A 27,741-nucleotide genomic window follows, 5' to 3' on the forward strand; every position below is an offset into this window, starting at 1 on the left:
CTCTGCCTCCCAAGTGTGGGATTAAAGGCATGTGCCACCACTGCCTAGCTAAAATAATTTTTAAGCTTTTTTTTTTTTTGAGACAAGGTTTCTCTGTGTAGCCCTGGATATCCTGGAACTCTTTGTAGATCTGGCTAGCCTTGAACCCATAGAGGTCTGTCTGCTTCTGCCATTGTGATCAGAGGCATGTGCCACCAAACCTGGTGGCAGTAAAAATTATTTTCAAACCAAACCAAACCAACCAACCACCACCAACAACAAAACCAAATGGGGCTGGAGAGATGGGGCTTAGTAAACTGCTCGGTAGGACCAGAATTTTGTTCATTCACACTAAGTGACTTATCACCCCATGACCCCAATGCCAGAGAGGCTGATACCTCTGGCCTCTGCCAGCATCTGCATTCATGTGGACCTATCTACACCCAGACAATCAACACAAACACATTAAAGATACTAAAAATCTAGCAAGACCGAAAAAGAAAATATTTTAGGTTTATGGCTTTGTTGCATCACACTGTTATCTCAGACATATGATCATTTAGCCCTGCCCAATGAGTAGCAAAGTAAAACACCTTTCCTTTTTGGCAGGGGACAGGACGAGAAGTCCCTGCTAAAACTTGACTTCTGTTTGTGAGTTGGGCAAGGTGGCCTCAATTTTATAAAGGCCTGCTTTGTGTCAGTCACAAAGTCCCTGGTACAAAATGAGGCACAGTGATGTTAGAGATTTGTCCTACTACTGCGTAACAGCAATGTACAGCCAACAATTTGTGGATTTTCCTACCCATTGTGTTGAAAGAGCACAAGAGCTGCAAGTCTGTCTACAAAAGGGTGCAAAAAAAGGAGGGAGATGGTTTTGTAGTAAGACATCACTCCCAGGCCTTGCTTCTAAGAAGCCTACAAGGGAAGAAACATACTCCTCACTTTTTTTTTTAATATTTATTTATTTATTTAATGTATGTGAGTACACTGTTGCTGTCTTCAGACACACTAGAAGAGGGCATCAGACACCATTGCAGATGGTTGTGAGCTACCATGTGGTTGCTGGGAATTGAACTCAGGACCTCTGCAAGAGTAGTCAGTGCTCTTAACCGCTGAGCCACCTCTCCAGTCCTCCTTACTCTTGTTTTTTAAAGATACTGTCTTACTATGTAATCTTGGCTGGCCTGGAACTCACAGAAATCTGACTGCCTCTGCCTCCCAAATGCTGGATTAAAGGTGTGCACTGTGGGTGTGCTTGGTGCCCATAGAAGCCAGAAGAGGGCAGTAGGTCCCCTGGAACTGGAATTATAGTTCCGAGCCACAATATAGGTGCTGGAAACCAACTCCCTGGGTTCTCTGTAAGAGCATCATCAAGTGCTCATAACCACTGGGCATTACTCTGGCCCCTAGAGGTTGTTTCTTTTGTTTTGTTTTTTCGGGATAGAATTTCTCTGGGTAGCCCTGGCTGACCTTGAACTCACTAAGACCAGGCTAGCTTCGAACTCGGACATCTGCCTGCCTCTGCCTCCTGAGTGCTGGTTAAAGGCATGCACCACCACTGCACAGCCACCATAACCCGGGTTTTTACAAGGGTGCTGGGATCAGGTTATGTTGCATGGAAAGCACTTTGCCAACTGAGCCATCTCTGCAGTTCCCACCCCCTTTTAATTTCCATTTTGTATTACCTTTTACTTGGGTGGGGTTGGGTTGTATTTGGAACTCATTAGAGAGACCAGGCTGGCCTCAAACTCATGGAGATGCACCTGCCTCTGCCTCCCACGTGCTGAGAGCACGGGCATACACTACCACGTTTGACAAGGCGCTGTGGCGTTTAAGGGGTAAGCACATTTCTAAAGCATCCCCCATCCCTTCCTATTCATTTACTCATCACTGTCTGACAAAGGGCAGGCTCCAGGATACTGCAGAATGATATCCTTTAAAAAATGCTTCATTTGACTGACTCTAAACTGCTAAAAATTGGAATACTCCAGACCTGGCAAAAGCTCTAAGAAGCCTTAATCCTACAAAAAAAAAACTCTGCTTTCGGGATTGAGTGTGTGTACTCAAACACACAACAGAGGCACAATACCTGGGAAACAGAGACAAGGCAATGAATACACTTGGATAGATTATTTTCTTTTAAAAAAACATAGCATTAATCTTTAATTTTAGATCCTATTACAGTATCATGAATCACCAGCAGACTTCAAAGTTAGAGTCCAGTAAACATCTCATTTTATAATACTCTTTTATTTGATTAAGAATTTGCCTTCGTTGTGTACATTGGAATGTTATATTCCCTATGTATTTTACAGGGTTACAAAATGTCTCTCATTTTAAATATTACCCCAAAAGTAATTTCAGAAAAAAAGTCTTGTGAAATTAAACTTGACTTTAAAAATCATAGGGACGAACAACTCTGAAATACAACTGGATTAATAAGATTTCTCGTCTACTTTACTACATGACAGACTTCCTATCCCAGTCCCCTTCCTCAGAAAACCTCATGTGAAAACGAAGCTAGAGATAAGGATTCTTCCCTGATGCAGTTTAGGGGAAAGGGAAAGGCTAGACATTTCTTTGGCAAGCCATCCCAGCCACAGCCTTCTGTGGGACTGCCCTGCTTCATGGATAGTATACTCTTGCCAGGGAAGGCAGGTGTTCAGAGGGAGATCTCTGCTCTGCAGCCACCTGACAGAATGGAGGTCATCTACTGCTTCCCATTACTACTGCAGCCTTCAGCAACTGATCGTCCACCCCGCCCAATTCAGTGCTTGGCAGGTGGGATTGGCTGATTCAGCCTCTATTGAAAAGGTAATAGATCAAAATGAGCTGAGAAACTCCTACAATTATTACATGATGACACCAAAAAGCCTGAGGAGGAGAAGAAAGGTTTTCAGAAACACGGACAGAGAGGGAGGTGGTAAGTGTCAGGTGAGATGGGGTATATCTGAGTAACCCCTCACTACACACCTGCCTCTCACAATGCTACCACTCAAATGGTGAAGATGGGGTCTCTCCAATGGTTTAGGGCTAATGAGAAAAGGCACAGACTCACTAGACTCATGGGAAGAGCATCTGGGAAGGGGAGGAGGTGGACACGCGGAATCTGAGTGGACTACAGTGCTTCAACTCAATCGCCCCACAGCACGGAGAGAACTCTAAGTTACGTAGGGAACCATAAGTCATGTAGGGAACTGTAAGTTGGGGTAGCATTAGCAGCATACATGATTTCCTGTGGAAATGGATGTAGCCATCTTATTCGGCATCTTGAAAAGGTGTGTACACATAAAAGCTGCTTCCCAGCTGGCTACCTTTAATAGTGACACAAATGGGATTCACAACACTGCCTGCAACTGGAAGGGCAGGGCTCACAGGGCGACTTCATAAAAAGATGGATCAATGGATGGATACAGGAGATCAAACAAGACAACCTTGTATTTCAAATTTTAGACTCTACATCCCTTAAGCAGTTCACTGGTACTGTCTAACGTCAAGAATGGGTTAGATAACCTTGTTCTCAGAGTGCTGAACACAATACTACAGACAGATGACCCCAGTGTGTGACTAAGTGTACTGAAAGAAAACAGAAAGCAAAGGGGTGTGAAAGACTCAAATCTATAGAGAAAACTTTTTAAAACAAAGTATGAAATATACCTATATTTAGGGCTTAAAATAAAGGGAGACTTAGGTGAAGGCAGAAGAGCTATTTACTGGGTCATTCCATTCCCTGGAGAGCTGGCTTCCTGCTGGCCAAAGAAATCAGCAGCCTTTCCCTTTATGTCAGTGTTATTTGTCAAAACTGTCTCTGTGACACCGCAACACTGGGTGTGAGTTGAGGGTCCTTGCGCGCAGAGAACGTGCACTGTATCAGAAAAGGGGGTGGGGACCTCCAATGGCTTGTAAATTTGGAAAACTCTTCAGCCACTTTTGGCTTCTTCTTTATTCATCTGAAATCCTTCCTTTTCAGCTCTCCCTTCTTGGTATTACAGGATTTCGTATTTGTCCACTAAGAAAGTGGTCTCCGTGGAAAACCTGACGGGGCTGTTTCCATCTACCTGGGTCACTTTGGTAACCTAGGACAACAAAGATAGGGGAAGGGGATAGGAAAAAAACAATGGTGAGTCTCTGAGATGTTAACTACATTTTCATCACAGAATATATCACATTCTCTAAAAGCAGCACTAAAAGTACCTTGGAAATACCACAAAGTACTCAGAGCTCATACATGTTACTTGTGGCATCATCTAATCTATCCTTTAGAGAAAATGACTGCTACAGTAAGACAGCAGCTGCCACAAAGTCAAAGCCAGAATGAGTCGCAAGGCTCACTCAGCCTGCCATATAAAACGCTGAAAAGCCAGACATTCTATAAGGATGATCAATTAACATTCTGATCTTAAATAAGCCTGCTACCTCTTCTGCATTACTTATTAAATCCATCTCACACCGGGCGTGGTGGCGCATGCCTTTAATCCCAGCACTTGGGAGCCAGAGGCAGTCGGATTTCTGAGTTTGAGGCCAGCCTGGTCTACAAAGTGAGTTCCAGGACAGCCAGGGCCATACAGAGAAACCCTGTCTCGAAAAACCAAAGGGAAAAAAAAAAAAAAATCCATCTCAGTCTCTTGTGTCCAGAGCCAGACTATGTTGCAAGATCTTTTTCTACATTTTATTTTATGTGTATGGGTGTCATGCATTCATGTTTATCGTTTTGTCTGGTGACAGCAAAAGCCAAATAAGCACTGGATCAGCTGGGACTGGAGTCACAGACACAGGAATCACAGGAATGCGAGTTGTCGTGTATACTACTAGTCAAACCTGGGTCCTCCGGAAGAGGAACTTTCTCTGTAGGGCAGGCTGGCCTCACACTCATAGAAATCTGAGAGCAGCAGGATGGCTCCGGAGGCACAGGTGCTTGCTTTGCTGCTGCGGAGGAGAGAACTGACTCCATTAATGTGTCCTCTGACCTCCACAAATGTGCTGGGACACACATGGTCCCACATATACACACAAAATTATCTTTTATGTGTGTGTATTTATGTGCCTGGTGCTTGCAGAGGTCAGAAGAGGGCATTGGATCCACTGGACCTGGAGTTCTGGATGTTCGTAAGCAACCATGTTGGTGCTGGGAACCATGCCAGGGTTCTCTGCAAGAACAGTAAAGGCTCTTTATCTGCTGAGCTTTCTGGACCCTTCAAACAGAAGATTTAAAAAAAAAAAAAAAAAAAAAAAAGAAGCAGCCCCTCAGAAGGCAGACCTCTATGAGTTGGAGGGACGCCTGGTCTACATAGCAAGTTCTAGGCCAGCCAGGGCTACATAAACAGACCCTGTTATAAAAGGGGGAAAAGAAAAGAAGTCTGGTGATTAAGTCAGAACTGCATCTGTAGAAGACTTCAGCTTTGATTTTTGCCTCGACATGAAACCGTGCTACCTATCAGACACTTGTCCTGCCTTCCCCATACCTGCCTTCTGTTACAACAGAGTACCTGTATGTTGCAGTAATTCTTTTTGGAGATGAAAGAAACTTGAACAGGGAAGAAGTCATTAGGCTGCCCAGGAATGCTGAACTCCAGGCTGCCACTCTTATTTTTGGCATCAATCACTGGCAGGCACCACTCCAACGTATTTCTCCGACTGTCATGTCGATATTCCCCATCGATCTCACCAATCACAGGCGCACCAACACCCGATCTGTCATGAGAAACAAGCACTCAGTGTAGCTGTCTAGAGCTCAGAGAACTCCAACAAGAAAAACCAAACTCAAATTTGGTAACATATTTCAAATTCTGCCTCAAATTTTCTAAAAATTATGCTGCTTGGTAACTTCAAGGATGGAAGTCATAACACCTTGGCTAAGGACATCACTTAATTCCCTTTGTAGAGAATGACAAACAGAAAAGGCATTTAGGATAAGGCTCTGGGGGCTGACTAGACCTAGGAGCTAGCAGGGAACTAAGACTGCAGATGTCTATGAAAATATTTTCATGCCGGTCGGTGGTGGCGCACACCTTTAATCCCAGCACTTGGGAGGCAGAGGCAGGCAGATTTCTGAGTTTGAGGCCAGCCTGGTCTACAAAAGTGAGTTCCATGACAGCCAGGGTTATACAGAGAAACCCTGTCTTGAAAAAAAAAAAAAAACCCAACCAAACAGACAAACAAAACCTTTCTTTGCAAAAATCATTAATGGGTTGCTAGCCTGTTAAGGACATTTAAAAAATTTATTTTATATTTATTGGTGTTTTGACTGTATATGTCAGTATGAGGGTGTTGTATCACTTGAAACAGGAGTTACAAATAGTTGTTAGCTGCCACATGAGTGCTAGGAATTGAACCCTGTCCTCTGGAAGAGCAGCCAGTGCTCTTAACCACTGAGCCATCTCTATAGCTCCCTGTAAAGGACTTTTTAACCATGAAACTCTTTAATAAATAACAATGATAAATAAAGCAGTTTGGCAGTAGGGGGAGATTTTATACACCAATAATAGAGGTAAACTCAATCTTTGAGAAGATTTGTTTCGAAAAAGAGTTCATAATGTTTCAAACCTTACTGAAGCCAATGCTAGTGGGTTGATCTGATTATAATATAGTGGATTTATTTGGTAAATGAAAAGTGAAAGCAAGCTGGGCAGTGGTGGCGCACGCCTTTAATCCCAGCACTTGGGAGGCAGAGGCAGGTAGATTTCTGAGTTTGAGGCCAGCTTGGTCTACAGAGTGAGTTCCAGGACAGCCAGGGCTACACAGAGAAACCCTGTCTTGAAAAAAACAAATAGAAAAAAAGAAAAAAGAAGAAAAGTGAAATCATGTCTACAAGGTGTGAGCAAAATAGACTGGAAAAAGAGATACATGGTTGTCTTTGGCTAGTCAGGATGTACTTTGCATTCCCACGAATGGCTGACAGGCAGTGTCACCTACTCCCACAGATTCTAAATTTACTCTTTTGTAGTTCACCAGTGACACTCAATGCTTACACTAGGTGCAGGGTAAATGAGGAAAACAAAGACTGAGCTAAGGGTGGCAAGAGACTTTAACTGTCTCCTATCAACTTTACAGTGCTCGCTCTTCCTCTGTGCTGTTCTGACTCTGACTTATGCTGGGGTAAAATATTTTTCAAAGATCTCTTCAGGCCACTGCAAAGTTGAAGGAAGACACAGGAAACCACCACAGCCATAATTATAGAGTAGACAGACCTAAAAACGGTGGCATTCCAAAAATAGTGTAGGAAAATAAATCTCAACAAACAAAGTCCACCCGTCAGCAGTCAAGTTCTACCACTGTTCAAGGCAGCTATTTATTGTTCTGAAGGAACAACTGGAAGGAAGACAGTCACCCTATTATTTTACTTTTTTCTAATTAGGGTCTTTTTGTATAACATAGGCTTGAAACCAGAACTCTCCTGCCTCTCAAGGGCTGGAACTATAGGTGTGCTGGCTAATCCTATTAATGGGAATATTGGCATGGTGGTTTGAATTAAAAAAAAAAATGGCCCCATAAGCCCATAGGGAGGTGGCACTATTATGAGGTGTGGCCTCGTTGGAGTAGATGTGGCCTTTTTGGAGGAAGTGTGTCACTGGGGGGATGGACTTTTGAGGTTTCAGGAGCTAAAGCCAGGCCAAGTGGCTCACTGTTCCTGCTGCCTGATGATCTGAATGTAGAACTCTTAGCTATCTCTCCAGCACCATGTCTGCTTGCTTGCCACCATACTTCCTGCCATGACAATAATGTACTAAACCTCTGAACCTGTAAACCAGCCTCAATTAAATGTTTTCCTTTATAAGGGGCTCGAGAGATGGCTCAGAGGTTAAGAGCACCACCATCTGCTCTTCCAGAGGTCCTGAGTTCAATACCCATTAACCACGTGGTGGCTCACAACCAACTATATTGAGATCTGGTGCCCTCTTCTAGCCTGAAAGTAGACATGCAGAGAGAATGCTGTAATTTTACATAATTTTTTAAAGAAATGCTTTCTTTTTTTTTTTTTTTTTAAAGCTGTCATGGTATCTCTCCAGAGTAATAAGACAATGGTAATATAGCATATTTTAAAAAGCAGAAATAAGGTCAGGTGGTGGTGGAGCACACCCTTAATCCCAGCATTTGGGAGGTAGAAACAAGTGGATCTCTATGAGTTTGAGGCCAGCCTGGTCTACAGAGAGAGTTCCAGGACAGCCAGGGCTACACAGAGAAACCCTGTCTCTGAAAAAAAAAAAAAAACAGAGAGAGAGAGAGATAAAGAAAGAAAGAAAAAGAAAAACCCAGAAATAAGCATGACTAAATTTAGACTTGGCCAAGATAAATCCCTCAGTAATCAAAGGAAACAAAACTAGAAATAAAGTATTATTTTGTTGCATATAAAATTATTTTGTTGCCGGGCGTGGTGGCGCACGCCTTTAATCCCAGCACTCGGGAGGCAGAGGCAGGCAGATTTCTGAGTTCGAGGCCAGCCTGGTCTACAAAGTGAGTTCCAGGACAGCCAGGGCTATACAGAGAAACCCTGTCTCGAAAAAACAAAAAAACAAAACAAACAAAAAAAATTATTTTGTTTCAATAAAAGTTGAGGCATATAACAATAGGAATACTCTGGGGCTCATAATTAAAGCCTGTATTGCCTAAGGCAGGGCTGAGGATGAAGGTAAAAGCTGAAGCAGTAACAGTGCGCACTCTACTGGAGACACATGGTATCCCAGAGGACCTTGAGAATATGCCAGTGAAATACACAAGACATCATTGGAAGGACCTGGAACTCAAGCTCAGAGGATCCTTCTGCTTTGGTCATCCAAGGGCTGGGATTAGTGTGTAAGCCACCACACCCAGGTTGACATACGTGTTTCTCTTGCCAGTGCTGACAGTTTCCCAGGTGTATACATGTCAAAACTTACTGCACTGCATGCTTCCTGTCAATCAAAATGTAAAGCTTCTAGAAAACTTAATGAAACTGATGTAGGCATACTGTATTCAAAACACACTCCTCCCTTCAGAGAAAGAGAAGGGAAAGCACAGGCTGGCAGACTAAGCTTCTCTGAAACGTGCAAAAGAAGTCTGACTGGAAATGGGCTCATCCTCCTGGCCTTGGGAAGACTACAGAGTGAGTGAGTGAGGCCTAACTCAAGAAAGCAGCTCTGCACTACAATTCATTTGTCTTGGTTTCAAAGTACATTCCACCCCTTTCAAAATGTACAGCTCAAAAAAAAAAAAAAAAAAAGGAAAATTAAGAGACAGAGGAAGGTGGATCTCGGAATTCAGACCAGCCAGGGTTACATAGTGAGACCATTTCAAAAAATTCATCCTAACCATCCCAACAAAAAAACAAGTCAGAGTATAGAGCTAACAAAGTATATGTGCACTGACAACTGCATGCTGTCTATGAGGTCACAGGACACTTTCCCCACCTGCCCCTTTCCCATCAGTACTTTACTCTCTACCTCTGGATTTCTATTCAAAAAGGATACCCTTTTCTAGAAAGCCGTATGTGTCTGCCTTCTTTTACATTAGGCATGATCCCCACCCCACCTCCTTTCTCCCTCAAAACACGGTCACACAGAGCCCAGGATCAAAGTTCTGATCCTCTTGTCTCTACCTTCCAAGTGCTAGAATTATAGGCCTATGTCACCATACCAGGCTTCACAACTGGTTTTTATTTTTTAGTCAACTAATTATTTTTGTTTTCCAAAACTGGGTTTGTGTAGCCCTGGAACTTGCTCTGTAGACCAAGCTGCCTTCAAACTCAAGAGAGCCTCTGCTTCCAGAGTGATGCACAACTGGTATTTACGAAAAAGGACTATCAGTTATGCCTAGTGCTTCAGATCTATAATCCTAGCTACTCTTGATATTAAAGGGCGGTCTGGGCCACATTGTGAAACTGTCTCAAAACAGGTACAAAGAGGACAGGGAACATAGCTCAGTGGTAGAGCTCTGGCTGTGTTTAAGCCTCTAGGTTTAATCAGTATTACCTCGGGGAAGAAAATAAGCCAACATTTCAGAATGGATATACGGTGAGGTATTGCCTCAAAAATTCATCTCCAAGCCCCAGGAACCAGCTCTACAAATTAACCCAAGGTAAGGATTATTAAGAGACTTTCACTTACGGGAGTGGGATAGTGATGACCACATCATTGAGCTCTAAATTATCTTCCTGTAGTTCGTACTCTATGTTGACATCACAGCCGTTTCCACTTTCCGAAGGCCAGCAATTAACTGAGAAGGAAAACAAGGCCATCAACACCTGAGCTTTAGAAAAAGAGTGGAACTGTTTCTTGGCCTTTGAGCTAAGATCAAGAGTATGGAAGAATAGAAATACAGCTGACCGCCGCCAGGCAGTGGTGGAGCACACCTTTAATCATAGCGCTTGGGAGGCAGAGGCAGGCAGATTTCTGAGTTCAAGGCCAGCCTGGTCTACAGAGTGAGTTCCAGGATAGCCAGGGCTACACAGAGAAACCCTGTCTCAAAAAACCAACAAAACAAAACAAAACAAACAAACAAAAAAAAAAAAGAAGAAGAAGAAAAGAAGTACAGCTGACCAACAAATCTATAGCATCCTACATAAAACTATACACTGGTGGCTCAAAACCATCTGTAATTCCAGCTCCAGGGGATCTGATGACTTCTTCTGGCCTTCACAGGCACCTATTCATAGGTGGCATACACTCATTCAAAGACACATACACTTTTAAAAAATTAAAACAATTAATTCAAATATACAAAATAATAGCATCAATTCCACTTTGCCAAAAAGAACTTGCTATGGTAATGAAGATAAGAGAATACCCATCACAGCTTGGCATAGTGGCGCACGCCTTTAATCCCAGCACTCGGGAGGCAGAGGCAGGAGGATTTCTGAGTTCGAGGCCAGCCTGGTCTACAAAATGAGTTCCAGGACAGCCAGGGCTATACAGAGAAACCCTGTCTCAAAAAAATCACACACACACACACACACACACACACACACACACACACACACACAAGAATACCCATCACAGATACAGAGAAACCCTGTCTCAAAAAAATCACACACACACACACACACACACACACACACACACAAGAATACCCATCACAGATACCTACTTGTCAAAGGAATAAAAGATTCCTCTGTTGTTTGTAGTCTCCACTTTAGTACCCCTACATCACTGTTGACTGGAAATGACTTCTCTGGGTTTTTCAAGCCAATGAGAGACTCTGCAGTAAAAAGTTTTTTATCCACATTTGGATGCGTCTGGAATGAGAAAAGAAGAAAGCCTGAAGTTCAGAGTGACAAGTGAAGGGGCCAGGCAAGATGGCTCAGTAGGTAAAGGCTCTTGCTTCTAAGCAATAACCTGAGCTGGGACCCCAAAAGAGAACCAACACTGGAAAGTTACCCTCTGCCCTCTGTATATATAACACGGCACATGCATGCCCATATAGACATATATACACACACATATAAAACACAGACACACACAGAATAAATAAATAAATAAATAAACAAACTGAATTTATAAAAAGAAGAAAGAAGCTGAAAATGTAGCTCAGTGGACAAAGAACTTGCCTATCATATATGTGGCTCTGGATTCAACTGCCTACAGTCCTAGCTCTCTGAAGTAGAGAATCAGACAATTATTAGTTCAAGGTCATATTCTGTTACAGAGTGAGTCTGAGGCCAGCCTGACCTATGTGAGACCTTGTCTCAACTATTGCACATCAAGGGAGGGAGACAGGGAGACTAACAGGAAATAAACCCCTCTGGGTATACATGGTGGATAAATAGGGTTCCTAATAAATTATATATATATATTAAATTTTGTGGAAAGATTTGCCTTCTATAGAGACTTGGCTAAGGCTATAGTTGAGCCTTGCTCGAACAAAAGCCTGTATTCAACTTCAAAGTACTGCAAAAATCAAACAGAAAATCCAGAACAGGAACTATGCTAGTACTCGGTATAAAAAAGCCCCTGCATACCTGTAGCTGCACCCCTTTCTTATCTTCATTTTCTACATGAAGACGAATCCGGCCAAATTTGTCATCTGAGATCCTAAGCATGATCATGCCATGCAACTCCATATTCTGTAATCCTCCATCTCTCCCACAGGTTAGTGTGATCTTCTCTTCAATCTTCATGTGCACACTACACAACAAAAGTAAATCAGTATGTCAGGAAAGTAGTAACCAGGATGGAGATGGGAGTTATGTTGGTAGTGTTTGTCTAGCATCATGGAGCACTGAGTGTCCCAGAGCTCCACATAAAACCAGGTATAACGGTACTGCCACACTCGGTGTGTGGACTTGGGAGGTAGGATTGGGAGGAGAATCAGGAGGACTTCAGTCCATCTTTGGCTCATAGTGAGCTGAAGGTCAATATGAACCACAAGAGACCCTGCCCTTAAAAAGAAAGAGAAGGGGCTAGACAGATGGCTCAGCTGTTAGAACACATACTACTACGAATACCAGGTAGCAGTGAGAAAAAAATAAAGAAAACCTTCAACATGAAAACCATATTAAGTAGACATGGAAGCCATGGATCTAAAGCAGGAGGATTCCCACAAATCTCAGCATGGGCTCCTACAGTGAGTGCCACATTTCAAGAAAGAAGGAAACAAAGAAAGAAAGAAGACAGTAATGTCTAAACTTACATTGTAAGCAAATTTAAAAAACAAAAGCCAGGTGTAGTAGTATACCTTTTAAATCCCAGCACTTAGGAGGCAGATGAGGTGGATCTCTGTGAGTTCAAGACCAGCCTGTTCTACATAGCAAGTTCTATGCAGTGTTTGTCTCAAAGCCAAAAAAAAACCCCAAAAACCAAAAAACCACGTTTTTGCTTTTTTGTTCTTTTTTCCGAGACAGGGTTTCTCTGTATAGCCCTGGCTGTCCTGGAACTCACTTTGTAGACCAGGCTGGCCTCGAACTCAGAAATCCGCCTGCCTCCCAAGTGCTGGGATACCACGCCCGGCTTTTTTTTTTTTTTTTTTTTTTTTTTTTGGTTTTTCGAGACAGGGTTTCTCTGTATAGCACTGGCTGTCCTGGAACTCAAAGAGGAATTTCTGAGTTCGAGGCCAGCCTGGTCTACAGAGTGAGTTCCAGGACAGCCAGGGATACACAGAGAAACCCTGTCTTGAAAAACCAAAAAAAAAAAAAGAAGAGGAATTTCAACATAGATACTCTGTAAAAATAGACAATGCTTCCCCTAGAAGATATGTTTTATTAAAGAAAATCTCTGTGCCAGGTATGAGATATAAGGCCTCCAAACAACACAAGTTATTGTCTCTGCTCTTGTCTGCGCACCTTAACTAGATGCTAAGACGACTGTTGAAGATACAACTCACTTTGCTTGCAGGACATAGGGAAATTGGTGGATCTGACCTGGAGACTTCTTCCCTGTTGGCTTAGCTTTCAGTGCTGGAAGATAGATCCTATGCAGCCACTGGGGAGGAAAGATATATGGCCTTACCAAGTACTAACCCTGAATCCTGTACTAGTGTCCTCCCAGGCAAGGTAGGACCAATGGTGCAACAGGGGCCTGTAGGTTATAGGAGGAGAACCTACTGCTTTCCAGTTTGATCTGAGGCCTACACTTCACAAGAAAGATTTCAGTACGTAAGATTTCAGTACATAAGCCTAGTTAAAGTCCATGGTTTGGGATGCCACAGGCCTTAGTGGAAAACTTACTGTTATTTTGCTAAATGGGTATATCACTACACTGCTTCCTAAATATTTATGTTTATACACAGATTAGCATTGCTCCCAATCTTGCCCAGGATAGATATACAGCTTATAAATATTATAACTGAGTTGTGTGTTCTTTGCACAGGCTCATTGGGGTTGGTGATTTACACAACAAAGCACTATTTACTATTTACTCATTATCTATAATTTAACAGAAAAATGCAACTGGAAATTATATCTAATTGTGGTGGTTTGAATGAGAATGGCCTCCAAAGGCCATTGAATATTTGGTTCCCAGCTGGTGGAATGTTTAGGAAGAATTAGGAGGTTTAGCTTTTTGGAGGTGTGACCTTAGTTGGAGGAGGTGTGTCACTGGGGGTTGGCTTTGAGGGTTCAGAAGCCCACATCAAGCCTAGGCTCTTTCTCTTTGCCTGCTGTCTGAGGATCAGAAGGTAAACTCTCTACAACTGCTCTAGCACCATGCCTGCCTGCCACAATGCTCCCGTCAATGATGATTATAAACTAACTCCAAAACTATGAGAACTCACAATTAAATGCTTTCTTGTCCTGATCATGGTGGGTTTTTTGTTTTTTTTTAACAGCACTAGAACACAACTAAGATATAAATATATGTCTGCTTTGTATAAAGATTTTTAAGAGGTAAGCCACAAGTTTTTACTCCCCTGTATACTACAGATTATCCTATTCCCTCAGAAAAATGTCCAAAACGTATTAATATTGGTTGTCTCCACCATATGAAACTTACATAGTTGAGAAGATTTTTATACATTTAAAAAAGTTTTTTACTATAGAGATTAGAAATACATAAGAAAAAATAAGGCTACTGCTTTAGTAAGTAAATCTACACAAATTCTGTAATAGAAACATATGTCTATATAAATGTGGTGTGCCTACATGTATGTTTGGTGCCTGCAAACACCAGAGAAGAGGGCACTGGATTCTCCAGAGCTAGAGTTACAGATGGCTGTGATTCACCATGAGGGTGCTGGGAACTGAACTTGGGTCCTCTAGAAAAGCAGCCAGTCAGTGCTCTTAACCGCTTAGCCATCTTCCTAGCTCGAGAATTGTTTTGAAGCTAGGTAAACTACAGTGACTACAAAGAATATATTTTGCTATTTTTTGTTTGTTTGTTTGTTTGCCTTTTTGTTTTTTGTCTCAGCTTCTTAGTTCCTTCCCAAAACAAAGACACCAGACTCAAAATCAAAAGTTCGGGCTGGTGAGATGGCTCAGTGGGTAAGAGCACCCGACTGCTCTTCCGAAGGTCCGAGGTTCAAATCCCAGCAACCACATGGTGGCTCACAACCATCTGTAATGATATCTGGCGCCCTCTTCTGGAGTGTCTGAAGACAGCTGCAGTGTACTTATATATAATAAAAATAAATAAATCTTTAAAAAAAAAAACACAAAAGTTCAAATCTTAGAAATGTAGGGCCCCATTTTACCTTTTACAAGAGTTCATTCTGTGCTGAAGGTAACTTCACCACTTAGGGTCTTGAGAATAAGAATTTCTATGTGATGGTGTTTAAAAGTATGAAGCCTTCATTGGTCAAGAACACATTCTGGCCAGGCAGTGGTGGCACACGCCTTTAATCCCAGCACTTGGGAGGCAGAGGCAGGCAGATTTCTGAGTCCAGCCTGGTCTACAAAGTGAGTTCCAGGAAGCCAGGACTACACAGAGAAACCCTGTTTCCAAAAAAAACAAAAACAAACAAACAAACAAAAAGAACCTTGGATGGCAATGGTGGCACACATGGGAGGCAGAGGCAGGCAGATTTTTGAGTTTGAGGCCAGCTTGGTCTACAGAGTGAGTTCCAGGTCAGCCAGGACTTCACAGAGAAGCCCTGTCTCGAAAAACCAACCAACCAACCAAACACATTCTGCTCTTACAGATGACCTAAGTTCAGCTCCCTGGACCCATGTGGAGTGAGCTCACAACAGCTTTTAACTCCAGTGCCAAGGGATTCCAATGCCCACTTTTGGCTTCTGTGGACACCTGCATTCGTACATGCACAAGACCCATAAATGCAACACGTAAGGTAGAGAATAAGTAAACACATCTTTTTTTTTTTTGGCATGGGGACTGGAAAGATGGCTCAGTAGTTACAGAGTACTGGCTGTTCTTCCAAAGGACCTGGGTTCAATTCCCAGCACTCATATGGCAGTTCACAACTGTCTGTGACTCCAGTTCCAGGGGATCTGATGCCCTCACACAGACATACATACAGGCAGAACACCAATGCACTTAAAATACAAATAAATAAAATTTTTTTTAAAAAAAGCATGAAACCTCAGCTTTTCTCAAAATAACCAAAATAGCACAAGTAATTTAGTGAGTGAAGCGATTTATCCAGATATAACTGTTCATTTCTAACAAAACAGAACACACGAAAGAGTAAACAGTCCACTTTTATGCACACCTGATAGTGGTATCCTCCCAGACTCATCTTTCAGTTGGCCTCCGAACTATCAATAACTGTAGGTCTGGGTTTAAGGGCAAGAAATCTGCATCTTGATTATATGAACTTGATTAACCTATTGCTTAAAAATGCCACCCACCGACCTGAGATAAAAGACAAATTGAATTACACTACATTCAAAGACATAAAATTTAGCATGTTAATTTGCTTTGAGGACCTTCACAAATGTTATACTAAAGATTGACTTTCCTTTATAGTTTTAAGGAGAAAAAGACAGGACAAAATATGGGTTAATGGAGCTCTAGCGCTATAAATCGAGGGTTTTCTTTGACCTAGGCTTTCATATAACTGAGGCTGACCTTGAACTCCAGATCTTCCAGTCTCTACCTCCCAAATGCTGGGATCACGGCTATGTTCCACCATGCCATGCTTAAGAGGCAAGTTACACAACAGGCATAAAGCTACTTTTCCTAAATTAGCCAATAAAAGGCAAGTTTTAAACTTCATAGGAAATAGATGGCTGAGTTCCCAATGATACTTAAAAGTGGATAAAAAAATATTGTAAGTCAATATCTGGATTACGCACTAAATAAAAATTTTAAATCAGTAACGTTAAAAGGCACCAAAACATGAGGCTGGAATGTACACAGCTCAGAGGTAAACAGTGTGCTCAGCATACGAAAGGTTCTGGGTTAGATCCCTAGCACAAAAATAAGTAAATACATAAATAAGCAAGAACTGATAGAATTTAAAGACAACTTTAAGGGCTGGAGAGATGGTACAGTAGTTGAGACCACACACTGCTCTTCCAGAGGAGAATACCAGTACCCACACAAGTAGCTCAAAACCACCTGTAACTCCAACTCCTGGGAGATCTAATACTTTGGTCTCTTCAGGCATCTGTACTCTACAGAGCTCCACACGGATATACATGAACTAAAAATAATAAAAATACCCAGATGTGGTAGCACATACCTTTGATTCTAGCATTTGAGAGGCAGAGGCAGGAGGATCTCTTGTGAATTTGAGGCCAACCTAATCTACACAGTTGAGTTCCAGCTGAGCCTGAGCTACATAGTGAGATCCTGTCTTAAAGAAAAACAAAACAACAACTTTTTTTTAAAAGATGGTTTAAAAGAATTGTGCCGGACGTGGTGGCGCACGCCTTTAATCCCAGCACTTGGGAGGCAGAGGCAGGCGAATTTCTGAGTTCGAGGCCAGCCTAGTCTACAAAGTGAGTTCCAGGACAGCCAGGGCTATACAGAGAAACCCTGTCTCGAAAAACCAAAAAAAAAAAAAATTGTATTATTTGTTCTTGAAGAAGTCATTGCTTACCTTTCCATATTAATAGGTGGAGCATGCACTTTGGTTGCTTCTGAGGTACGTTTTCCCATATTAGAAGACATAATAGTTTCACCTTCAGATTTCAATTTGTCCACAAAGTTATCTACTTCCTTTCCTTTAGCTCCAAGTTTCAAAGCCTTGCTGGGGCCTGAAGGTCTAAGTGGAAGAATACAAAACAAGTAAATATGTGATTAAAAAAAAACAAAACAAAAAAACAAAACCACAAACTTTAATTAATACTACAAAGAAAGCTTTCTCTGAAGGAATGTGAAGATCTTAGGTGAAAACCTGTTTCCTAGTGTTGGTGGACAACTACAACACTGATAGTGTAATATAAACTTGCACAAATGGATAGCTACTATTAATATCAAAGTATCAAGTACACAAATATAAAAGCTATAATTTTATAGTCATAAATGGTCTGATGGAAACATGGCATTTTCCATTTAGATAAATGTGACTATGCACAAAAAACAAATTTTGCATATACCTTCAGCAGCCACAGATTCTTCTGAAACATTAAGACTAAAAAACCAAGCCGGGCAGTGGTGGCACACATCACTAATCCCAGCACTTGGGAGGCAGAGGCAGGAAGATTTCTGAGTTTGAGGCCAGCCTGGTCTACAGAGTGAGTTCTAGGACAGCCAGGGCTACACAGAGAAACCCTGCCTCAAAAAACAAACAAACAAACAAACAACAACAAAGACTAAAAAAATCTGGGGTTAGAGAGATAGCTCAGGTCAAGAGCAACTTGTTCTTGAAGAGGTTCCAGGTTCTGTTCCCAGCACCAACATGGTGGCTCACAATCATCTCTAGCTCCAGTTCTGAATGTACTCTCCTGACTTCTCTGGGCACCAGGCACCCACGTGGTACACACATACTTGCAGGCATACACACAAAATTTAAAAATAAACAAAACAAAACCAAAAACCTGATTATTCTAAGAGCACCTGTGGCTCTTGACGAGAACTTGGGTCTAGTTCCCAGTACCCATAAGGCTCCTCGCACCTGTGTATTACTATGTTCCAGGTGACCTGACACACTCCTCTGGCTTCTCAGAGGCACAAATACAATGAACATATATACTCACAGTCAGGGAAGATATACCCATAAAATAATAAATATTTAAAAAGAAAAATTCATATTCCACAAACAGTTAAATACTCCCCCACTTCACCAATTAAGACCACTGTCATAGAAATGAAGAAATCATGGCATAATTTGTAGAATTCTTTTATAAATGGAAAAATAACATAGATATCTCCTTTATTCCTGTCTTTTATATATCTAAATTTAGTATCACAGCTTACATCATTAAGTCCCTCATTATTTAAGTTAGCTTAGAAATCAAATATCTCTCTCATGAGGCACACACATATAGAGCCTTCCTCTGCATCCTAGGTTGCTGGTAATACACACACGAGACAATACCTGGCTGGTGCAGGCGCCACTTTTGGTTTATCAGTTTCAATGATAGTCTCTGTGATCATGGCTGCTGTGCTGCCTCCAGACACTGCAGAACTACCAAATCCGCCAAATCCTGGTGCTTTTTTCCCCTGTCTCTCTGCATCTCTTCGGGCCTGTTGTAATTCCTTTGCTTTACGCCGCATCTCAGCCTTAGCTTCCCGTTCTTGAGTCTATGGAAAGACACTTGTTTATAGCTTTCAGTACAGCCTACATTAGCAAGTAAAAGCAGGAAAACCAGATTAATGAAAGCTAACAGAAAGACACTCAACTTGGCAGTCACTTACCTCTCTGACTGCTCGGAATACTTTCTCCTCGTGAGAGTCCATTTCTGTGAAGGTTCTGATCTGTGCCAGGTTAACATTCTCCCGGTATCCCAGGGCAACAATTTCATCAAAAGCAAAAATCAAATCAAAACAGTGCTCAGATATTTCATTTTCCTCTAAGGCTCGGCAATATTCAGGGATCTAATTACAGATAGTAACAGACAACAAGATTAAGAATTTCATAGCAGCTATGTTTCTAAGTCTTTTAAATACAAATTTCAAAAACAATGAATTTTAGCATTTGGGAGGTGTAAGCTCACAGTCATCTTTGGCTACACAGCATGGTTAAATTAAAGCTAGCCTGGGCTAAATGAAATCTTGTCTCACAAAGATCCCAATCACTAAAGCAATGGGGTCGGAGAGAAGATGGCTCAGTGGCTAACAGTATAAACTGTTTTTCCAGAGGACTTGGGTTCAATTCCCACCATCCCCATGATAACACAGAAATACACAACAGGGTGGGGGGGGCCAAACAAATTTCAGAAACACAGACATACTAAACTACTTAAGAACTGAGATGTGAAAGAATGAGTCTGCATTCTCCTTTGGAATACTTATAGCCTAGGAAGGAACCCAACAAGTGTCTGCTGAATGAAAGAAATGCTGAAGAGGATTGTGTGTGCTCAGCCACAGTGCTTGTATAGAATGCATAAGGCACTGCAAAATAAATAAAGGAAAAAAAAAAAGCAAGCAAGCAAGCAGGGAGGCAGACAGGCATTAAAAGAAATGAGTTGCATGGATAAGTTGTTGAGATGTGTACGAGGGTTCACAAACTGATCATATCAGCTATATTAGAGTCAAACCTACTTTCAATAAAGAACGTAATACAAATGTAATCCAGTATTACAGGTCTCTTACCACCCTTGAGAAGAGCCTTAAAGTCTCCAAATCTTCTAAGATATTGCTGTTCTTTGTAGTGATCAATACCATGTACAGTTTCTCCATAGGTTGGTACACATATCTTACACTCTCTGTTTCAACAAAAGTATGTTGTTTTCCAGTGTTCATGAGTTTTGGGAAAGCTGCTAATAAGCCTTCAATCCGAGTTCGGGTCATCTCCACGAACTGTCGAGAAACAATAGCCTTTCCCGCTTTCGTGCAGACTGCTGCTGCCAACAGCACCTGCCAAGAACATACACATAAATAAGTACCCCTTACTTAGTTTTTACATTTGTTTTCTCAGCACCTCAGGAGAGCTTCCATAGCATAGCACATTAGCACATTCAGTGACATTACATTGTCTTTCAAACAATACTTCATTGTTTCTTTAATTACTGCATGCAATTTATAAGACAAAGGTAGAAGAAAATGAAGCAATTATTCCATAGTATACCTAAAGCTATGTGTGTATGTTTGTATATGTGTGTGTGTGTATGTGTGTTTGTGTGTGTGGTTCCACCACCAGCACTACACACAAGAACGCATGGAGTTATTTTTTCCAAAGTGCATACTTATATTATTACTTATATTGGTTGACTGATTGTGAGACTCTGTGGGAGTGCCCATGTGTGTAGAAGCCAGAGGACAACTTGAGGGGAGTCAGTTCTCTCCGTCTACTATGAATTGAATTCAGGTTGTCAGGCAGGTGGCAACTATCTTCACCAGGTGAGCGTCTCAGCAACCGTACACACGTTATTGATTAGTCAATTATGACTCAGAGCTGGGTTGCACTCTGCTTTGGCACAACCATTGACAACAGATCAAGCATTTTCTTTAAAAAGGGTAGAGATTTCCATGTCAAAACAGAAGCCTGATGAGGCAGATAAAAGGTTTTTAAGAGCTCACCAGAGTTTAATTCTACCACTCAGGACACTAAAGCTCGAGTTCTAGCTTAGGATATATACCTGTCTCATTCTAGCTTAGGATATATACCTGTCTCAGAAAAAGGAAACAAAGTATTGAATAGGAAGTCCCCAGCTTCCTTTTTGTTTTTACTGTAGGCCATTAAGTCTGAGTTGATCTGCCTTTGAGCAGCCAAGGGTTCCATCCCACTCACTCTTCTAGATATGCAAACAAGCTGTGAAGTGGAAATTCTACAGGCCTGCTGTTTCACCTAAGTTTTGACATCCATCGAGCAATGACTAAGACCCAACGACCTTCTGATAGCTTCAATTTATTTAACAAAACAAATGCAGGAGGAGGAGGAAGATCTTCAAATACCAATGAGAGGAGTAGGAAGGCTAAACAGTGTTGGGGGGGTGGTGGTTGTTTTTATTTGGTTTTTGGAGAAAGAGTTTCTCTGTGTAGCCCTAGTTGTCCTAGAACTCCATCACTCTAGACCATACAGGCCTCAAATTCAGCAATCTTCCTACCTCCACCTCTCAAGTGTTAGGACTTCTGGTTTAAGCAGTGTTCTAACAGCCTCTTCAGTATAGAGATCCAAGCGTTCATACGCACAAGCAACAACAAGGAAACATGACACATCTGGCAAGACTCACTGTTAGGATGTAGTCTCTTAAACCCTACTTGTCAAATGTCTCAATTTTATGGAAACCTGTCCATTACAGATGGAGAGCTTGAAAAACAAAAGTCAGTTAATTTGAATAAATATCCTCACAGTGGAGACACTCTACCTCCCAGTACTGGAGAATGAACCCAGGCCTCTAACATAATAGGCAAGCATGTTATATATCCCCAGCATTTTGTCTTAAGTTTCATCTTATTTTATGTTAGTTTGGGGTCTTCCTAAATCTTCAAATCTTCTTTTTGCCTCAGCTTCCAAAACAGTTGTATTACAGATGTGCATCCATTCAGTTTCAATGTTTTGTTATCTGTACAGGAGGCCACAGCATCCAAAGACAATGCACAGTACCAGCACTGGGAAGGTAAAGGAAGGATGAGAACTCAAGGTCATCGTAAAGTTGGGTGTTGGTAGTATATATCTTTAATCCCAGCACTGGAGACACAGAAGCTGGTGGATCTCTGTGAGTTTGAGGACAGCATTATCTACAGAGTGAGTTCAGGACAGCCAGGGCTACACAGGATAAGGAAAGGAATAAGGAGGGGAGGGAAAGGGGAAAGGAAAGGAGGGAAGAGGAGGTGAGAGGTTAGCTAGTTAGGGTATCTGGGAGAGAATTACCACCATACTTGTTTTTAAGCAGAAGAATAAAACAGTTCAACTGAGCCAGGGGTGCACACTTTTAGTCCCAGCACTCGGGAGACAAAGGCAGGTAGAGTTCTCTGTGAGTCCAAAACTAGTCTGGTCTATATATCAGGTTCCAGGATAGCCAGGGCTACCTAGAGAGATTCTGTCTATAACAAAATGAAACAACCCCACTGACCTTAATACTTTATATTGTAAAGTGTTTCATCTATATCTAACACAAATAAATTCCCTCCACCAAACAGATTTTTTTTCTGATTTAAGTGAACATTGCATTTTTCTCATATGAAATCTCAAGAGCTAATACTGTTCCACTTCCTAAATAAGAACCAAAGTTTAAAAAAGGCTAGATTTAAAGGAAATAACAGAATTTGCCTACATCTCTGAGTCTATCAACTCTATACTGAATTTATTTTATCCAGGGCCATGTACATGGTGTATTACCACTACATCTTCAGCCTTTGATTTTGTTGTTCTGTTTTGCTTTTTTTGAGAGTTCTCCTTATGTAGTTGAGATTGGCCTGTAACTTTTTATTCTCCTGCCTCTGTTTCCTGAATGCTGAGATAACCTATATGTACCACAATGTCAGGGCTGCATGAGTTACTGAAAGCCTGTTATCACACTGGATGCTCTCTGATTATAAAGACACATAGCTGGGTCTGGAAGGGCGGCTCAGTGGTTAAGAATACTAGCTACCTTTCCGACCACCAGGGCTCCCTTCCCAGTGTCCACATGGTAGTTCACAGCTCTCTGTAACGCCACGTCTAGGTCTCCAATAACCCTCTTCTGGCTTTTCCTTCTCCTGGCCTTTACAGGCACTAGCTATGCACATGATATAGACATACATGCAGACAAAACATCCATATGTGTAACATAAATTTAAGAAGAAAAAAAAAAACACTGACATTTTGATCAGAAGCAGCCTAATTACTAACAATACAAGACAAAAAATAAGATATTGTAATATAAGGCATTATATACTTAGAAACTTAAAGAGAGTGAACAGAGGAGAAAAGATTACCTCTGATAAAAGAAATAACATTTGATTAATTCAGGGATTGAATACATAAAGATAGGACAGCAGGATATGGTAATCCCTGCCTTTAACTCCAGCACTCAAGAGGCAGAGACTGGTGAATCACTTGTCAGTTTGAGGCCAGTCTGGTCTACACTGTGAGTGCCAGACCAGCCAGGGTTATATAGAGACCCTGTCCCAAAACAAACAACAACAAAAAAATCAGCAGGATAAAAACAGTACCTCAAGTAGGAAAACTCTGATACTCTATTTTAGTCATTTCATTAACCAGATATAAGCAAATAAGATTCCCAAAGCAGGATCAAAGTTCCCAATACTGAATGTAAAGAAACCTCAAAACACCTAGGACATAAGTCACAAGGTCCATATACAGCCTCCAGTCACTAATATACCTGGAAAGATCATCTCTGAACAAGGTAAATTTATCCTGTGCAAAATTAATACTTATCTTCTTAAATGCCTCAACATACTAATGCTTCACTTCATATTCACATTCAATGAAGTTTAACAACTACTGAAGTAGAAAGTATATTAAAAGGCAAATTCTCGCCGGGCAGTGGTGGCGCACACCTTTGATCCCAGCAATCGACAGGCAGAGGCAGGTGGATTTCTGAGTTCGAGGCCAGCCTGGTCTACAGAGTGAGTTCCAGGACAGCCAGAGCTACATAGAGAAACCCTGTCTTGGGTGTGTGTCTGTGTGTGTATGTGTTAGGTAGATTCTCCTACCACAATTTTCATTCGGGTCTCATACATAGCCCTGGCTGGCCTGACACTCACTATGTGGACCAGGTGAACTCCTGGAGAGCTTCCAGTGGAATTATAGGGATGCCACCATGCCTAACAATAGTTCATCAGTCAAGAGCACATTCTGCTCTTGCAGAGAACCTGGGTTTGACCACTAGCACTCACACAGAAATGCACAACCACGGGTAACTCCTGATGCCCTTTCTGCCTTCCTTCAGGTACCAGGCATGCATGTAATGCACATATACACACATAGGCAAAACATTAATATACATGATAGTTTTAACAGTTAATTTTAAAAAAATGAGTAACTACAACTCTCAAGGTTTTTTGCCAGCTAGTGCTGGCACATGCCTTTAATCCCAGCATGTGGGAGGCATAGATAGGTGGATCTCCCTAAGGCCAGTTCAAGGCCAGCCTAGACAACAGAGTGAGTACCAGGATAGCAAGGACTGTTACACAGAGAAATCGTGTCTTTAAAAAAAATTTTTTTTTGAAATCTTATATTCTTTGAAGAAAACAGAGATTCAGATCCCAGCACCCACCTGGTGGGCAGCTCACAACCATTTCTAATTCCAGTTGGAAGTTACTCCAATACTCTCTTCTGGCTTCTGCAAGCACCAGACACACATGTCATGGTACATATATACACATCCAGGCAAAACACTAATACACAGAAAATAAACAAATCTTTAAAAAAAGGACTGGGGAGTTTGCCTTGCTCTACTAAAGAAACAAATGTTATTTAAAAGGGGGCGGGGAGGCAGGCTGAGAAAGTGGTTAGTCCTCTGTAAGCATGGGGATCTGGATCTGAACCCTATCACTTACACAAAAAGCCAGCCATGCAGCCATGCTGCAAATGCCTATAGCCTCAGCACTGGAGGTCAGAGACAGGTAAATCCTGGGATAGTTCAAACAGCAAGCTTCTAGTTCAGCATAGCAGAGAGCAAGAGAAGATACCCAAACCTATACCACACCCCACACACACATACTCACAATCTGTAAGTCTCACTATCCTATAAGTCTATAGACTTTTAAGCATTTGAAAACTTCTCAGTAGGTAAAGATGTCTGCCATCATAGTAAGTCTATTTACTATCTTCTTAATTAAGAACAATGTTCTATAGATAAGCAAATTTTAGAAATGGGTGGTATCACAGGACTAATTATCAAGTTTACTCAAATATAAACTAGTTAAAAAAATGCTTGGCGACGGGCGGTGGTGGCGCACGCCTTTAATCCCAGCACTCGGGAGGCAGAGGCAGGCGGATTTCTGAGTTCGAGGCCAGCCTGGTCTACAAAGTGAGTTCCAGGACAGCCAGGGCTATACAGAGAAACCCTGTCTCGAAAAACCAAAAAAAAAAAAAAGTTAAGTTACTAGATCGCTGGACCGAGGATCTCCTCTTATTCAGGAATATTCAGATTTCAGTCGATAAAGGAGGATCTGGTGGAGTCAATTCTGCTTTCTCCTACCCTCACCTACAATAATCTCTCCTATCTTGGTAACAGATGAGTTCATAGAGAAATAAGCTCCGATGGCACCAGAGTCCCCAAGCACAAACCACCTCTCCTATTCCACACAACAGCTGTGATTACAGTAAGCCACACTCCTGTCACTCCACCTAAACGGTCGGTCCCTTAAAGACAGAAGTCCTGTGCTGTCACTCCGTTTCTCTACGTTCTATATACACTCTGCACCAGCCTCGCTGCCAAAGACACGTACGCGCTACCCTAGCACAGGGTAGCTACGGGGACACCCGGGTCCCTCAAACGGGCGCCCGAAGTTACCATTTCCGCACTGCCTCTACTTCCCCCTTTCAATTAAGAGGAGGAGAAGGTGGAGGAGGTTGAAGAAAAGCTTTGAGACGTGGTGACAGGAGGACGAGAAGCGGCGGACAGGCCCAGCCTTCCAGCCTTGCGGTCCCGGAGCTCGCAGGGAACCGGCGGGACCTGAGGACGGAAGGCCCACGCGACAACCACCAGCCCGGGTGGGTCGGAGTGGCGGGCGGGCGGGCGGACGTGGCGGCGCTGCCGGCGGAGGCCGGGTGGGCGCGGCAGCTCTCGCTCTAGGACTCCGAGAGGCCGTGCCAAGCCCGGGCCGACAGCAGGGCTCCGGGCGCGGCTCCTGCGGTCCCGGCCCAGCCGGCGAGGACGTGGCGAGCGAACCCAGCTCGGTGCTTACCATGGTGAGGCCGCAGGTGGGGCGCGCCGCGCTCTGGCTCTGCAGGGACTCGGGCTGCTGCCCAGAGATGCGGAGCTCTGGCCGCTCCGGACCTGCCGCCCCTGACAGGAGCCTCCGCCGCTTCGCCTCTTGCCAAGATGGCGGCCCCAAGCCACGTCTCCAACCGGAAACGGCGCGGGTCAAAGGGCGGGGGGCGGGGCCGACAGGCAGCGTCTACCCAGTAAGCTCCGAAGCCAGGAAACTCAGTCCTCCGTTAGCCCAGGATTTGCAGGGAGTATGGCTAGAATTGTGGAGCGTCATCCCTCTGTCCTTTCTTTCTCTTCGCCTGCGTTTATTTGGTGCTGCTTCTTAAAGTTCGTAAAACCACTCAATGGAATATATAAAATAATTTGTGACCATGAGGAACTAGTATCCAGAATGCATAAAGTCTAGAACTCTCGTAATAAAGCCGGCATGGTGTCCCCTCACCTGTAATCAATCCCACGTAAGTTAGGAACTGAGGAGGAAGACCAAAAATTGTCCAGCCGGGCACACGCCTTTAATCCCAGCACTCGGGAGCCAGGGGCAGGCGGATCTCTGTAAATTTGAAACCAGCCTAGTCTACAAAGCAAGTCGGGGAGAGCCAGAGAGAGCTACACAGAGAAACCCTGTCTTGAGAAGCAAAGCACTAATAAAATACTGACACATACAACATAGATTAGCCTTGAAAACAGGTGAAAAGAACCAGATGCAAAGGCCACTATTTGTTAGCAATGACCAAACCAGGGATATCTGTGAAAATAGAAAGCATATAATTGATTTCTTGGAATTCCAGAAGACTAGGACATAGCGGCTAGTGCATTATGTTTGGAATGTAAGTGTCATGGAATTACCCAGAGGCAGATATCCCAAAAGCCACTGAACTGTATGGTTTATCTTTAATATGTAATTATTTTATTTTTAAATCCTATGTGTGTTCAGGTATGTGCCTGGGAATGCAGGCGCTGCCTGATATGGGTGCTGGGAATCGAACTGGGGCTTTCTGAAACTGCAACGGATACTCTAGACTGCTGAACCACCTCACCAGTCCTGAACTGTATACTTCAAAGGGGTGGGGTTTTTTGTTTGTTTGTTTGTTTTAGGGTCCTGAAAGATAGCTCAGCAGTTAAAATCCTATATTGCTCTTGCAGAATCTTGCAGATTTGGTTTTCCCCTTCCTCAAAAAAGAAAGAAAATGTATGTTTACAAGTGTCGTTGGTCAGGAGAGCCTTAGAGGCTGTATAACATAAGTAAAAACAAATGAGGAATCAGAGTGACCTGTGCTTAACTCCTTTTCAGTACTCAAGGCCTTAGTCGCTAGTTAACTCACTACACCTCTCTAAGCCTCAGGTATTTCTCTTTAAACTGGTGGGAACACATACTTCATAAATTTATAGAGTTAGATAATAGAAAATAAATTAGACTGTATAAGCTAAGTGTTCCACCACAGTAATTGCTCAACAATTTATACTTGTTA

At 42.4% G+C, this 27,741-nt stretch overlaps 1 protein-coding gene across 1 annotated transcript; it reads right to left on the reverse strand.

Annotated features, from left to right (window-relative positions):
- Window positions 1-3,386: 3,386 nt before the first annotated feature.
- Arcn1 (archain 1 coat protein complex I subunit delta) lies at window positions 3,387-26,401 on the reverse strand. The gene is made up of 10 exons (XM_021171931.2): window positions 26,247-26,401; window positions 20,040-20,303; window positions 19,143-19,322; window positions 18,823-19,028; window positions 17,383-17,547; window positions 11,909-12,074; window positions 11,038-11,185; window positions 10,059-10,167; window positions 5,466-5,670; window positions 3,387-4,055 (listed from the first exon to the last, which is right to left on the reverse strand). Exons 1-10 carry the CDS (start codon window positions 26,247-26,249, stop codon window positions 3,966-3,968), a joined length of 1,536 nt encoding a protein of 511 aa, XP_021027590.1. The 5' UTR covers window positions 26,250-26,401; the 3' UTR covers window positions 3,387-3,965.
- Between the last annotated feature and the right edge of the window lie 1,340 nt (window positions 26,402-27,741).

Source organism: Mus caroli, unplaced genomic scaffold (assembly GCF_978045245.1).
Source record: "Mus caroli unplaced genomic scaffold, Mus_caroli_1 scaffold_11, whole genome shotgun sequence".
Lineage (NCBI taxonomy): Eukaryota > Metazoa > Chordata > Mammalia > Rodentia > Muridae > Mus > Mus caroli.

Excerpts from the sequence above, each read along its gene's own strand:
- Arcn1 (XM_021171931.2), bottom strand. Across the intron at positions 19,323-20,039 it reads TAAGGCTCTTCTCAAGGGTG|ATCCCTGAATATTGCCGAGC; the intron begins GTAAGAGACCTG and ends ATCTGTAATTAG. Across the intron at positions 4,056-5,465 it reads AGAATTACTGCAACATACAG|GTTACCAAAGTGACCCAGGT; the intron begins GTACTCTGTTGT and ends TTGTTGTCCTAG.